Raw genomic sequence first — 15,457 nt, forward strand, 5'->3', positions numbered from 1 at the left:
TAGTGTAAAATACACCTGAGAAATGTCCTTTGGATCTAGCAATATGGAGGGAGGGGGTTAGGAGTCAAATTGTTGCAGGTTTAGGAGCGAATGGGAAGTGACTGGTTAGGAGATCAAGAACTTGAGATGGGGAACATACAGACGTTTAGAAGAAAGGACAAAAGAAAGGTAGTTAGAAGGGGGACAGAGGGTCAAGAAAGGATATCTTTAGGGCGGAAGAGACTTGAGTGTGACCAGAGAAGGAAAGTGGAGATATGTTTGCAGAGTGAGGAGGAGGCTTGTCATTTTCTATTCCACTTCTCATTATTTTCTATTTCCTTGCCTCTTATTGCCCTAGTTCTCCTCCTAGCCTGCAATTTACCAGGGATTGATAAATCAGATAATTAAGCTTCTTAGAATTGTGCCAAAAATAAAAATGAATAGCTGCAAGGCAAATCTGATTGTGCTTCAGTGTAAGAAATGTGCCAGCCTTTGCTATCCTCTGGGGCAATTAACTGGGAACAAGATGCAATCCTAAACACAACTTTCTAAGTCAACTACACACTGGTAAAATTTAATTTTTTAAATTTTTAAAATTTTTTTGTCATTTTAGGGCCACACCCGCGGCACATGAAGGTTCCCAGGCTAGGGGTCGAATCGGAGCTGTACCTGCCGGCCCTATGCCACAGCCACAGCAATGTGGGATCCGAGCCATGTCTGTGACTTACACCACAGCTCATGGCAATGCCAGATCCTTAACCCACTGATCGAGGCCAGGGATCGAACCCGAAACCTCATGGTTCCTAGTCGGATTCATTTCCACTGTGCCACAACGGGAACTCCAAAATTTATTTTATTTATTTATTTTTTTGGTCTTTTTGTTGTTGTTGCTATTTCTTGGGCCGCTCCCATGGCATATGGAGGTTCCCAGGCTAGGGGTTGAATCGGAGCTGTAGCCACCGGCCTACGCCAGAGCCACAGCAACGCGGGATCCGAGCTGCATCTGCAACCTACACCACAGCTCATGGCAACGCCGGATCGTTAACCCACTGAACAAGGGCAGGGACCGAACCCGCAACCTCATGGTTCCTAGTTGGATTCGTTAACCACCGTGCCACGACGGGAACTCCCCAAAATTTATTTTTTAAAAAAGACGCAATCCTAGAATCTATTGCATTTGATGACACTGACTTTGGCTGTCAGCTCAATGATCTTTTTTACTTGCTTCTTGGTTATGTCAAAAATTCAGAGAGTAGCGTGTGCCAGATGTGACTTGTGAATATATGATATTAAGAGTACCCAGTTAGCTGCCCTCCCTTTAATTTCCCAAATTACCACCCAGCTTATAAACTATTAGGTGACATATACTATAAAGTACTATGCCTTGCATTTAATATAACTTGGTTTTTAAAAAATTCATTAGTAGATTAATTTCTTATTCTGGCAATGAATTCATAGTCCTCTTTTCCCCAAATTGGGTATTTGACCTAGTACTGAAATGACTTTCATAAATACTGCCAATAAGGCTTTCACATAAGACCAATATTCCCAGAGTAGATCAAAAAGGCAATTCTGCTAATACGAAGATCTTTCTAGATGTTGTCATTTACTTAAAATGCTCTCAATTAATATGTAAAGAATTTATAATAACTTGATTTTATGAATTCAACCTTTAAAAATTCTTTAGGGGAGTTCCCGTCATGGTGCAGTGGTTAACAAATCTGACTAGGAACCATGAGGTTGCAGGTTCGATCCCTGGCCTTGCTCAGTGGATTAAGGATCCGGTGTTGCTGTGAGCTGTGGTGTAGGTCGCAGACACAGCTTGGATCCCATGTTGCTGTGGCTCTGGCGTAGGCTGGCAGCTGCAGCTTTGATACAACCCCTAGCCTGGGGACCTCCATATGCCGAGGGAGCGGCCCTAGAAAAGGCAAAAAGACCAAAAAAAAAAATTTTTTTAGGTAACGGAAATAAATTTTGATAAAAACAGTCATTTTAACAGGACCACATCCTGAAGAAAAGAAAACTTCATTCTGTAAGTCATTTTGACCTGATCTATTTGCCTAATGTATACTTGAGACCACACTGAAAATAATTCTGGGAAAAGGAAAAGTCTATTTGTGGAAGAATTTAACAGTCACAGAACCAGTGAAGAGTTTTAAAGATAAACTTTCACAGCCACTGAAATTTCAATAAAAAGGTTCATGTAGATTTAAAAAAAACACTTAATCGTCATTTTTCTGTTAGCTCAGAAATTTTCCAACTATAATTTTAAGTGTGAAGTTTGAAAAGCCAAGATATACATTTATAATGAAATATACATCAAACATCTTTTTTTTTTTTTTTTTGTCTTTTTAGGGCCACACCCGAGGCACATGGAAGTTCCCAGGCTAGGGGCTGAAGCAGAGCTATAGCTGCTGGCCTACAACACAGCCACAATGCCAGACCCGAGCCGCATCTGCGACCTACACCGCAGCTTACAGCAACACTGGATCTTTAACCCACTGAGCGGGACCAGGGATTGAACCCATATCTTCATGGATACTAGTCAGGTTCCTTACCACTGAGCCACAAAAGGAACTCTACAAAATCAACTTGTCAAAATTTCTCTTTGGAAGAATTAGCCTTAAGAAGCACATTCAGAGTTCCTGCTGTGGCACGAGATCAGCAGCGTCTCTAGAGCACTGGGATGCAGGTTCGATCCCCAGCCCAGCACAGTGGGTTAAGAATCTGGCATTGCTGCAGCTGTGACATAGGTCACAACTGCAGCTGGGATCTGATCCCTTTCCCAGGAGCTCCATATGCCATGGGTGTGATCAAAAAATAAAGAAAAAAACACCCTCCGATTTAAAAAAGAAAAGGAAGCTCATTTTTGGGAATTCCCACTGTGGCGATATGGGTGACAAATCTTACTGCAGTGGCTTGGGTTGCGGCAGAGGCATGGGGTTCCATCGCTGGCTGGCACACTGGGTTAAGGATCCATTGTTGCTGCAGCTGAGGCGCAGGTCGTAGCTGCAGCTTAGATTTGAACCCTGGCCCAAGAACTTCCATATGCCATGGGTGTGGCCATTAAAAAAAAAAAGCACATTCTTATATATGACATCTTATTTATCATATTCTTTTTAAGATCTATAGTCAAACTGTTTGAAGTATATTATATGAATCTGAAAAGATAACTGAAGCTACTCTATGCTATTTTTCAAACATGTCTATACTAGTTTCAAAAAGAAGATATGGTAATTATTGATGCAGAAAGTTAGCTCCTGGGGTAAAAGATCAGGAGAAAGGTAGGAGAGAGACACAAGAGCCCAAGACAATTTAACATTATCTACCTAAATAAACAGAAATAAAATGCTATAATCTTAAAGATATCTGAGCCTTCACAGACCTGTGGTTGCCAAGAGGGGATGGGGAGGAAAGGACTGGGAGTCTGGGGTGAGTAGATGCAAACTATTACATACAGAAGGGATAAATGATGAGGTCCTACTCTATAGAACAGGAAACTATATTCATTATCTTGTGATAAACCATAATGGAAAAGAATATGAGAAAGAATATATAACTGAATCACTTTGATGTACAGCAGAAATTGACACAACAGTGTAACTCAACAATGCTTCAATAATTTTAAGAGAAAAAAAGTGAATCTATAAGAATTCCTAAGTAGCTTCTTATCAGATTCCTTCTATAAGTACTCAAATGTATATTTTTCTTCATTGAAATGAAAACTCTCACTCAAAGAAATATGTGTAACAAGACTTGAAAGCCCTCAGGCCCCAGATAAATTGAGAGACCTCAGTTGAGTAGTAGCTTGACCAAAGTCATATGGTAGCTAACAGAGTTGGGAGCTGTGATAATTAAGTAACTGGCAGTTGCATGGCTTAACTAAGTAATCCAGAGGAAAGTTACTAGCCAGGCTGCTCATTTTTTGTGTGTGATAGTATAAAGTGGACTGGGAAGCTATCTGGGAATTGGAAGGCTCAAACCTTTTAAGGTGCTCTGAGAGAAAGAAATGTGTGCAAACACACCTGGTTACTTTTACTATGAAATAAATATTCTAGATTATTGGTCCCCTAATTGGCTACACATCAGATTCTCTCTCTCTCTCTCTCTCTCTCACACACACACACACACACACACACACACACACACACACACCTCATCCAAGACCTGATTCTTACTCTATAATTGGATTGCTCTTCCAATAGTAATACATAGAGCATTGTGGAAATAATTTAGTTCTATTTCTAAGTATTTCTTTAAATTTTTCCTTTTGGAAGAAATTGCCATTATGTAGTATATAAAATCTAGACTTTAACCAATAGGAAAAAAATGTGAGCAAATTCCCTTAAGAAATAAAAGAATCTTTATTGTTTGTTTTAGAAGCAATATGTTGAGCAAATGGACAGGCAAATATCTAAAAAGAAATACCATACATCGACTAGTGGTTTAAACATTTGAAGAAAAAACATGGAAAGTATTTACATGGACCAGTTTCTTTTAATTTTTTTTTTTTTGTTAATTTTTTTTGGGGAGGCGGGCACACCTGAGGCATGCAGAAATTCCCAGGCCAGGAATCAAACCCAGGCCACAGCAGTGACAAATGCTGGATCCTTAACCTGCTGAGCCACCAGGAAACTCATGGACCAGTTTCCTTATACAAATGGTAATACATGAAAAACACTCAGAACCAAATAGAGTGTTAGACCATTAAGGTGTAAACACAGTAAAACAAAACTACAAAAGGTACAAAGAATACGTGGCTATAGGAAATAATAGCGTACATAATAGGATATAAACTGGCCCATGTAAAATACAAAAATATTCGATTAAGTCAGATTTTCTATAAAACAGTGCTCATTAGAGGTATTTTAATATGGATAAGGTATATAATCTAAATGTAGAAACTTTTAGAAACATTAACAGCGTTAAGCCAGTGCCACCCATTTGTGCTTCCAATTCTTATTTTTTTAAAAAGCTGCTTTGACTCATGAGAAATATCTAAGGCTCACATTCTTGTAAGCATTCTTATAAGGTTAATAACCTTACACTAAAACATTATTTAAATAAAAAATAATTTCTTAAAGTCAGATTTATCTTTAGCCTTTACAAAGTGCCTTAAGCTGGCAATGCAGCTCGACGTAGCTTTAAGAGAGGGGCTAGTCAGGAATCTGATTCTGAGCCAGTAAGATTTTTCAGGCTACTCTAAACAGAGAGCAAATTCAAGCGGGACAAAGTATTTATCATGCCAATGTAACTCGAAAGGTAGTTATAGACATACACAAGCTAACATGCAATTGCCTCCGTGTATTGCTAGACTACCAAATTAATACAACATAAATAATATTTTGGAACACAGATATCTCATTTTCTAGTGAAAGAGGGGTGTGCACATAGTGAAAGAGGGGTGCCCACCCCCGTGAAACAAGGATTCTTCCATCTATGGCTGCAAATTAACAATTTTCTCCCATATATGGCTGAAAATTAATATTTACTCAGCCATCCCAATACAAAAAAACAAAAACAAAAAAGACATCCTAGAAGCAGCAAGAAATACTTGATGTGTTAACTATCAAGCCGAAATGTTTTGCTTTCTCACATAAACATTAGGTGATGCAGGCAGGGTAAATGGACAATTGGTGCATCTCCCTAAAGCACAAGACTGAACACAAAGCACATGAATTAAAGACTCTACTATAACGAACAATAATGTAAGTTTTGATTAGTATAGAACTATATAAATGTGAAAGCCAAATTAGTAAATGTTACAGCAATCAATGCAAGCTGGAAACGAAGAACAGCTTTTTCATGAACCAAGAAAAGACCAAGACTTTTGGATTAGATGCAAATTATAAGTTTAAGTGCACTTCTTTATCTAGGTTCTAGGACATACTGGCATTTCTTCTTTAAGGAAAAGAATAAAACAATCCACTACCAGCAAGAATGCTAGAAGGCTAATTTTAGCACTGCATGTAGAGGCCAGTTTACAGGTACAAAGGACTAATAATGCCCCAAATTGGCACTGCCTAGCAATTAGCTCTAAAGCATCTAGAAAATGGATTGAAATGCCCAGTTGTAATAGTCTTGTGGCTTGCAATTTAAAAGATTGAAATTATCCAGGGTTTCTTTTAAAAAAAGATTAACACCTATTCTAAAATTGAAAAAGCTTTTGTCACTACAGCCACGTTAAATACAAATGTATTCAAAAGGCATCAGAAAAGCATTCATTGCTAAGAACATAGTACTATGAGACCCTGTTCAAAACTACTGGCATATCTCTCATAGTCAAATATGCAGCAATGCCAAAGCAGCTAAGTTAACCTGCAAACAAAATCACCAAAAAATGCAAAGGGAGCAAGTACAAATCCACTGTAGGATGTGTTGTCTCAATTTGACAACACACGTGCAGAGGGAAAAAAGTCTCGTTTTTAAAAACTCTTTCTCCTAAACTGTTTATTTGTAATCAGAAGATCTAAAGTGAGAACACTGCAATACTAATTCAAGACAATAAAATAGAATCTAAAATCAACATGATTTTGCATGTGTTTCTTGGTATAGAAATAACAGTTTTAAATTCCTTAGTTGGGAAAACCAAAATCATGTGACTAATTGGAAGTTTATAGTTTCAGGGGTATTTTTTTATCTATTTAAGTTTGAAATCCCCCATACAACCTCTTCTAAGATCAGAACTGCAACTCTATATACCTTAAATTGAAGGGTATTACATGTTGGAACTTGTACTTGCTTTATTGTTTTGTAACAGAGTCACGTGTGGATGAGTGTTACAGAGTCTGATATCCAGCATAACTTTTTCTTCTGCCAATTAGGTAAGCAATCACTATAACGATAATCAAGCCTGAAAGACCAGCACCAACTATAATTGGTATTAGAATGGTGTCATCATCCAGCGAACACTCTTGGGCTGTGGGTGAGAAAAAGTGTGTAACAAATAATGAGTATAACTTTTAAATGGTGTCCAAAAGTAAAAGATGTTGATTAAAAAGTCAGAAATGCTTATAAGATCAACTTTAAGTAATTAAGACACGTATATTTCAACGATAAAGCTACATAAAATTATGGATTGTTGTTTGACACAACACTGTAAATCAACTATAATAAAAAAATTTTAATAAAATTATGAGTTGTTCTAAAATTAAAATCCTAAATCTTATTTGTCCCTTCACGCGTGTATGTCTTTGTAAAGAGACAGTCGTATATATGAATATATACTTATTTACATTCATGAGTAAACCATATACATGTGTATCTGTTTCTTTGTTTACATCTCAAGTGCTTCTCCAAAATAGGAGTACTTGTGTTATCAGAAAGGAAGAGAGCTAATCTAGCCAGATTTCTGCACAGTCAGATTAGACTCTCAGTGGTAGAATGAATGTCTTTTGGGAAACGGAGCAGATCAGGAGGGTTTATCATGGGATTAGAATAGCTCTGCTGGCTCTGGATTCCTCTAATTTAGAGTGGAGATCGGGCAAATTATACAGCCTGTGAGCCAAATCTGGCCAAATAATTTTAAATGATTGGAAAAAAACAAAAGAAGATGATTTTGTGACTCAGGAGAATTACATGAAATTCAAGTTTCAGCATCCACAAATAAAATCTTATTGGAACATAGCCACATTCGTTTATTGCCTATGGCTGTTTTCATGCTACAACAGCAGAGCTGTTGTGACAGAGACCATATGGCCTCCAAACTTGAAACATTTACCGTGTAAGCCTTTACAGGAAAAAAGTAGAGATGCCTGACTCTGCGTATATGCTTTTAGTGGCTGCAAAAGTCAAGAAACTGGGACCTCTTACTAATTCCAGTGTGTTTACTACACTTATCAATCTGGTCAGGGCTGGCAGCCCACAGGGGCTCTTTTTTTCGATTTCTAGAGCGTAGTCTGATTCAGCAAAATCCAATCAACACTCTTACCTTACTGAAAGTCTATTTCCTCCTCCTATACAGTGAAGTAGTACCAGTGTGTTGCATTTATAGGTACCCACAGTCAAGAACCTAGCTCCACAAATAGATTATGCATTCATTATCAGTTCTAAATGTTGTATACATACGCCTTTGAGAGACATTTTTAAATCCTACGTACATAAAAGCCAAAGTTTCAAATTAGAGAAAAAACACAGCTCGTCTCTATTACAGCTGACTAGATAAACAGGCTTGAGCTGATTTTACAGGGAAAATGATTTCAAATTCTAAACACAAATCTGGACCCAAAATGAGGGCAATAATGTAGGGGAGCTAGATAAAGACTTAAAAGTCAAATCATTATGGCACCAAAATAATTGAAGTACACAAGCGAAACTGACAAAAGGGAAAATGAATTCTTGCAAGTATTTTTAAATTGTGATTAACCTCTTTAATCACAAGAATGGTAGGGTGACGAGCTCAATTTATTTTGGCCTAGCCAAGTCAGGCTAGGTATTCAGCCCTACTGCAAAACCACTGAACAGCTCACAGCATATTCACTTTTAAACACATCTTCCACATTTCTTTCTAAACCCTAGAAGGAATTGACTGTTAAAAAGGATGTGGATGACTAGAATGCCTCCGCTCAATTGTAAGTAACCAGTTTTAAAGGACAAGTCAATTAAGGAATTTTATGTACTTTTTTTCCTCTTCATGTAAATTTTAATCTTGTAATGTCCAATGCATCTCTCATATTGGTATAAACACACGGTAATGAGCTCTTCACAAAGGTTCCACTAAAAATCTGATAAATACCACCATTAGCCCTGAGTAGACCTTCTAAAAAGCCTCACTCACATTGGCACATGCTTTTAAACCTCTCCAGATCATTCTGGCTGGCCAAAACACAGGTCACGATAGCGGAGGCTTTCCTACCGCCACTTTTGGTCTTAACAAAGTGAGACCAAACTGCTCTAATTTGGGTAGGAAAATGTCTTCAGCGAGAAGATGGCCCCAAGAAGGCAGAGGCAGATGTTCAAAAACTGCTGCCCTCAAGTGCCATCCTTCCCACAAACTAAAACCTGCGGAGGAGTCTCTACATCTTAAGTAAAGCTCAGTTAAAGCTTCTACCAGTTTTTATTTTTTTATTTTTATTTTTTTGCTTTTTAGGGCTGCACTCACAGCATATGGAGGTTTTCAGGCTAGGGGTCAAATTGGAGCTGCAGCCGCCAGCCTACTCCACAGCTCACAGCAATGCCGGATCCTTAATCTACTGAGTGAGGCCAGGGATCGAACCTGCGTCCTCATGGATACTAGTCGGATTCATTTCCCCTGCACCACAACAGGAACTCCTCCTATCAGTTTTTGGCTTTAAGAACTTTGTTGCAAATGGTTTTCAGACCACACACACAAAAAAGTCTGAGCAAAATGATGAGCCAGATACACAACTTGCTCAAGACTCTACAACAGAGTCGAGAGGTGAAGTCATATTTCTCCATTTCACTTCTCAAGTTTCTATGACTCAAAGGATAAGCTACCTAGCTAGTCAACCTAAGAACATAAATTATTAACAAAACTTGCTTGATTCTTACCTGTTGAATACTTTCCTTCCATCACACTGAAGGGCTGAACTCTTAGATTAAAGGTATTTATCTGAAATGCTCCAGACACTGAAACAGTCTGCTCTTTGTTACACATATAAGAACTTCCCAGGGGGGCATCCCAGTAGCTGAGATTGTTATTCGCAATGCTGAAAACTTTAAAGGGGAAAAAAAAGGTTAGTACATTCTTATCCTGTCAACATAAAAAATGGGACAGTCCTCAGGATTTTTCTGTGAAATATGGGAGCTTGGGGTATAGGCTGTACCCACAAAAAAAGCCCTTGTTAAGATCACTGGTTCCCTATCTTTCTATGGATGTTTCTATAGCCCAAAACTCAGTCACATCCCTATTATCTACCGTGCTTTGACAATACGGGATACTGCAAATATTGAACACGATAGTTCTAAGTTACTGTTTTTAAGTACAATTTTCACATAGAATCTTCTCTCCATTAAATAAGGCACTATTTGGTCACAAGAGATTACAGTTTCTATTCCTTCAGTGCAACCCATACTCTTTTCCCCAAGGCCAACGTTTTGCTTACCAGAACCATTAACCAAATACACGCTGACATTCACCTCCTTCAGATAGAATCGGTTGTCGTTTTTCTGTGTGAAAAAGAGCTTCCAGTTAAAATCAACACAGCACAGCTGTCTACAGTATGGTTAATATCTACCAAAGGAAAGCGAGCTAATACTATTACCCAGAAGATAAAAACCATGGATTAGACCAGGGCTAGTAGAATAAACTGCAACTAGGTAAAGGGAGATCAAAATGTGACCCTAACCCTTTTCCTCTGCATTTTGCTTCCAATTTTTGCACCAGAGGTGTACTCATATGGCTCGTAGACACTTAACAATTCACTCTCCATTCTGCTCCTCCTGTCACTTTCTGAGCCCTCACCACCTCTAGCCTAGATCACAACAACCTTTTTGTTTGTTTTGGGGGGGTTTTGGGGCCACATCCTCGGCATGCAGAAGTTCCCAGGCCAGGGATCAAACTTAAGCCATAGCAGCGACCCGAGCCACAGGAGTGACAACACTGGATCCTTAACCCACTGAGGGAACTCCCAGACACTTTTAATAGTAATTCACTGGTCACACATGTACTATAACAGAAGAATTATCTCCATGCTGGGGAAAAGGAAGATTTTTATAACTTTTCAAAAGTATAATCCTCAATATATATAATCTTGACATATACTCCAGAGAGAAAAAAGGCTTCCGACTCAAGATATTAAGTTTAGACATGAAACAAAGACATACCTAACTTTTTATATATCAAATGTTGAGAATGTTTCCCCATTCCTAGAGAGAGTAATATTTAAAAGCAAAACTGCTTTTTATCCCCTCATATAATAACTCTTAAGTTTGAGAACTATTCCTAGTTCAACATTTTCCCTCATTGCTAGCTAGCCCCTCTTCCCCATTCCCATTTACTGTAACATGTGTTACACACACACACACACTCTCACACTCACTCTTCAAAAAAAGTCTTGCTGGAGTTCCCGTTGCAATGCAACGGAAACGAATCTGACTAGGAACCATGAGGTTGTGGGTTCGATCCCTGGCCTTGCTCAGTGGGTTAAGGATCCGGTGTTGTCGTGAGCTGTGGGGGAGGTTGCAGACGTGGCTCAGATCTGGCGTTGCTGTGGCTGTGGTGTAGGCCAGCAGCTGTAGCTCCGATTCAACCCCTAGCCTGGGAACCTCCATATACCACGAGTGCAGCCCACCCCCCCCCAAAAAAAGACAAAAAAAAGTCTTGCTTCTGGAGTTCCTGTCATGGCTATGCAGAAACTAATCAGACTAGCATGCATGAGGACCCAGATTTGATCCATGGCCTTGCTCAGTGGGTTAAGGATCTGGTATTGCTGTGGCTGTGGCTGTGGCGTAGGCCAGTGACTGCAGCTCTGATTCAACCCCTAGCCTGGGAACCATATGCCACATGTAGGGCCACAAAAAGGCAAAAAAAAAAAAAAAGTCTTGCAGGTGGAAATCAAGATTTCCCAATGACTGGAGCTTCCGCTGTGGTACAGCAGGTTAAGGATCCAGTATTGCCACAGCTGAGGTGTAGGTCAGCTACAACTCAGATTCAGTCCCTGGCCTGGAAACTTCCATAAACCATGAATGCAACCATAAAATAAAAAATAAAAAGAAAGGAAAAAAAGATTAATTCATGCTAGCTAGAAGTAGAACATTCATGCTTAACCTGGAAATTTCTCTTTGGGGTTCAGTCCTTAAAACGAGCATGAAAAACAAAACCCCAAATGCTGCCATTATAAACTATCCTGACTTAATGCATGTCAAGTACTTACACAGAGCCTTGTACATAGCAAGCACTCAATAAATGTTAGCTATCACTATTGCTGGTACTATTACAAATCGTATAGCCTCAAAAAAAAATTGTATAGCCTCAAAAATGCCTAAAACAGACAAACATGAGAGTTTTCTAACCAATAATAGAGAAGAATACCTTGTATTCTTCTAAATAGACTTTATTATTACCTACATCTATATGGAGAGATTGGATTATTTTTTGGAGGTAGGTAAATTCTTGCTCCTACCCTAAGCAGAGTAACTGCTTTTGGTGAATATGAATATAAGAGTCCAGCCCACAGAACATCAAGATCATCCTGAGGGATCAACAGAAATCAATGGACTACACTTTATAGTGGTGTTGAAATGGAAAATAGAAACACAAACACACAGCACAAACACACAGCACATACCTCTCCAGACCTTCAGATGTGTTTCTAAGAGAATGAACCTAATTTTAGAGAAATCTGTTACTCACCACAGCAAAGACGAAGTCAAGATATTTGATGTTACTGCCGCTCAGCCTGAGTAGAGCAGTTTTACTATGGCAGCTGCCAGTGGCGTTGGTTGTGTTGGGATTGATATTAATAACTGAGGCAACCTTTAGGGGAAGAGGAGGAGAGAAAGGTACGGATGAACCATAAAAATCTGTAGCAAAACCTTATACTCTAATAAGACCAAGTTATGGTGAACAAAAAAATCATTTTCTGGATGTGAGTACTTAAGTTTATGACATCTTACTTTCAAGCAAAGTTGGCACAGGCTCTCAAGCTATGACTCAGAAGACTTTTTAAAAAAAAAAAAAAGGAAAACAAGAAGGAAGCTTCCTCAAATAATGAGCCAAATGAAAACACATTTTTTGTGGAGCACAAAAGCTATCTGTCTAGCTGAAGTTGCAGTTTTATGGAAATGGGATATGTTTGCTGGAACGCCCTCTGTAGCCTCAGTGGAGCATTGCAACCAGAGGTGCCCTCTTGTACTCCTTTTTTTTTTTTTGGTCTTTTTGTCTTTTTAGGGCCACACCCACAGCATATGGAGATTCCCAGGCTGGGGGTCGAATCGGGGCTACAGCTGCCGGCCTAAGCCACAGACACAGCAACGCCGGATCCTTAATCTACTGAGCAAGGCCAGGGATCGAACCCACAGCCTCATGGTTCCTAGTCGGATTCGTTTCCACTGTGCCAGGACGGGAACTCCCTCCGTCATGTACTCTTTACCTGTCTGCCTACACCAGTCATCAAATAGCTGGAGAAACAGCTGCACTGTTCCACACCTACAGTGTGGTTCAGACAAAAGTGTGAAGGAGTTATATCTTACACTAACTGAAATAAAGAACAACTGTTCGCATTCTGACCTACTGATGGCAAACAGAATCTAAACTCCAAAGAGTCCTTTAAACTGATGGCCAAGGAGTTCCCGTCATGGCTCAGCGGAAAAGAATCTGACTAGCATCCATGAGGACACAGGTACAAAGTCAACATCTAATCTCTATTCAAAACTGCATCATCCTGGAGTTCCCGTCATGGCGCAGTGGTTAACGAATCCGACTAAGAACCATGAGGTTGCGGGTTCGGTCCCTGGCCTTGCTCAGTGGGTTAACGATCTGGCATTGCCGTGAGCTGTGGTGTAGGTCACAGACACAGCTCAGATCCCGAGTTGCTGTGGCTCTGGCGTAGGCTGGCAGCTACAGCTCCGATTCGACCCCTAGCCTGGGAACTGCCACATGCCGCAAGAGCAGCCCAAGAAATGGCAAAAAGACAAAAAGACAAAAAAAAAATACAAAAAACTGCATCATCCTAATAACACAACTCTTAGGCTGAAGGTTAGACCCATTACATCTGAAAGGAGATATAGAAAGAATGTATTGATAAAAACAGGCAACTAGAAATTCCTGCTGTGGCTCAGTGGGTTAAGAACCTGAAGAATATCCATGAGAATGTGGGTTCGGTCCCTGGCCTCGCTCAGTGGGTTAAGGATCTGGTGTTGCCGTGCGCTGTGGTGTAGGTCACAGACGCGGCTTGGATCCCTCACTGCTGTGGCTGTGGTGTAGGCCGGCGGCTACAGCTCCTGTTTGACCCCTAGCCTGGGAACCTCCATATGCCGCAGGTGTGGCCCTAAAAAGACAGTAAATAAATAAATTAAATTAAAACAGGCAACTATACCTTATCTTGAGTAATGTTCAGTTGCAGCCCCATGTTTGCCAGAAGACATGTACCATTGCTACTTGTAACTGAATAGGATCCAGTCTCCGGTTTTTCCTTTGGAGTGGGTGTTGTAGTAGGAGATGGCACAGAGGTGGGAATGACGGGCACCGTTGTAGTTAAAGTCTTATCTTTATCACACAAAAACTCTAAAACAAAAGTCAGATTTTTAAAACAAAAGTCCAAAAAGGTTCTATTCAGGGTAGGAAATATCTTGATAGTATTATTTTAAACTAAATGAAGCAGAGGTTCTCAAACTGCTACTTCATATGCAGACAGTGTTAAGAGTTATGACACGGCAGACAGGCTCCAGATACACACACACGCTTTATCTACTCACAGGTGGCCACATACTCATCTTTTCAGATCCTAAAAACTTAACCTGTCTCTGACGTAAAAATCAGAGATTTAAGTTGGAAAACAGGAGTTCCCTCTGTGTCTGCAGCATCAGGACACAGGTTTGATCCCCTGGCCCGGCACAGCAGGTTAAAGGATCTGGTGTTGCCACAGCTGTGGTATAGGCAACTGTGGCTTGGGTCTGATCCCTGGCCTAGGAACTCCATGTGCTTCAGGGCGGCCAAAAAGAAAAGGGAAAAAAAAAAGTTTTAGAACAGTTCACCCCTACCTAGGCCTGACCTCTTCTTCCCCACATACAATCACTATAAGGAAGAATAGTGGGAGTTTCCTGGTGGCTCAGTGGGTTAAAGACCTGGCATTGTCACTGCTATGGCTCAAGTTCAATCCTGGCCAGGGAACTTCTGCATGCTGTACATGTGGCCAAAAAAAAAAAAAAAAAAAATCCTGTAACTGAAAAAAGTTTTAAAGTCATTGAAGGACTTAAATACAAATGAACTTTTAATTTGTATTATCCCTACAATAAATCATAGGCATTTCAACCTCTTCTTAGGAAGTATTGGTAGTTTTCCAGAACTGATGAATGAGAAATTACTGTATTTCCAAAAAAGTAATATAAAGTTACAAAATCAATTTATGAAAATCAAGATTAGAACCCAGAAATCCTGTCATGGCTCAGTGGAGATGAATCTGACTAGGAACCATGAGGTTGCGGGTTTGATCTCTGGCCTCGCTCAGAGTGTTAAGGATCCATTGCTGTGAGCTGTGGTGTAGGTCACAGATGCGGCTCGGATCTGGCGTTGCTGTGGCTCTGGCGTAGGCCGGCAGCAACAGCTCCGGTTAGACCCCTAGCCTGGGAATCTCCATATGCCGAAGGTGTGGCCTTCAAAAGACAAAAAAACAACAACAAAAAAATTAGAACCCAGAAATCCAATTTTTCAGTCTTTGTTTTGGATCTTCAAAAGCCAAAGGGCTGAGGATCAAATGCTATTTGAGGATTTGTTCAAAGACTAGGTTTTATCAGCAAAAAACACTACAGGTAGAGCATTTTAAAAGACCATTGCACGACACTTACAGCAGAAACTTTA

At 39.9% G+C, this 15,457-nt stretch overlaps 1 protein-coding gene across 6 annotated transcripts in view; it reads right to left on the bottom strand.

The window, feature by feature from the left end:
* Nucleotides 1-15,457, bottom strand: part of LAMP2 (lysosomal associated membrane protein 2) — a 42,318-nt gene that overhangs the window by 7,629 nt on the left and 19,232 nt on the right. For 2 of the 6 annotated variants that reach the window (XM_085006112.1, NM_001244255.1), the window contains 4 exon segments: nt 13,977-14,164; nt 12,293-12,415; nt 10,044-10,107; nt 9,490-9,654 (listed from right to left, as the gene is read on the bottom strand). In XM_085006112.1, the coding sequence (XP_084862238.1) occupies nt 9,490-9,654; nt 10,044-10,107; nt 12,293-12,415; nt 13,977-14,164 (540 nt within the window). 6 annotated transcript variants of the gene reach the window in all.

Source organism: Sus scrofa, chromosome X, assembly GCF_054392235.1.
Source record: "Sus scrofa isolate SSC_HxYL_T2T_F1_AM1 chromosome X, Sscrofa_HxYL_maternal_Yorkshire_Landrace_v2.0, whole genome shotgun sequence".
Lineage (NCBI taxonomy): Eukaryota > Metazoa > Chordata > Mammalia > Artiodactyla > Suidae > Sus > Sus scrofa.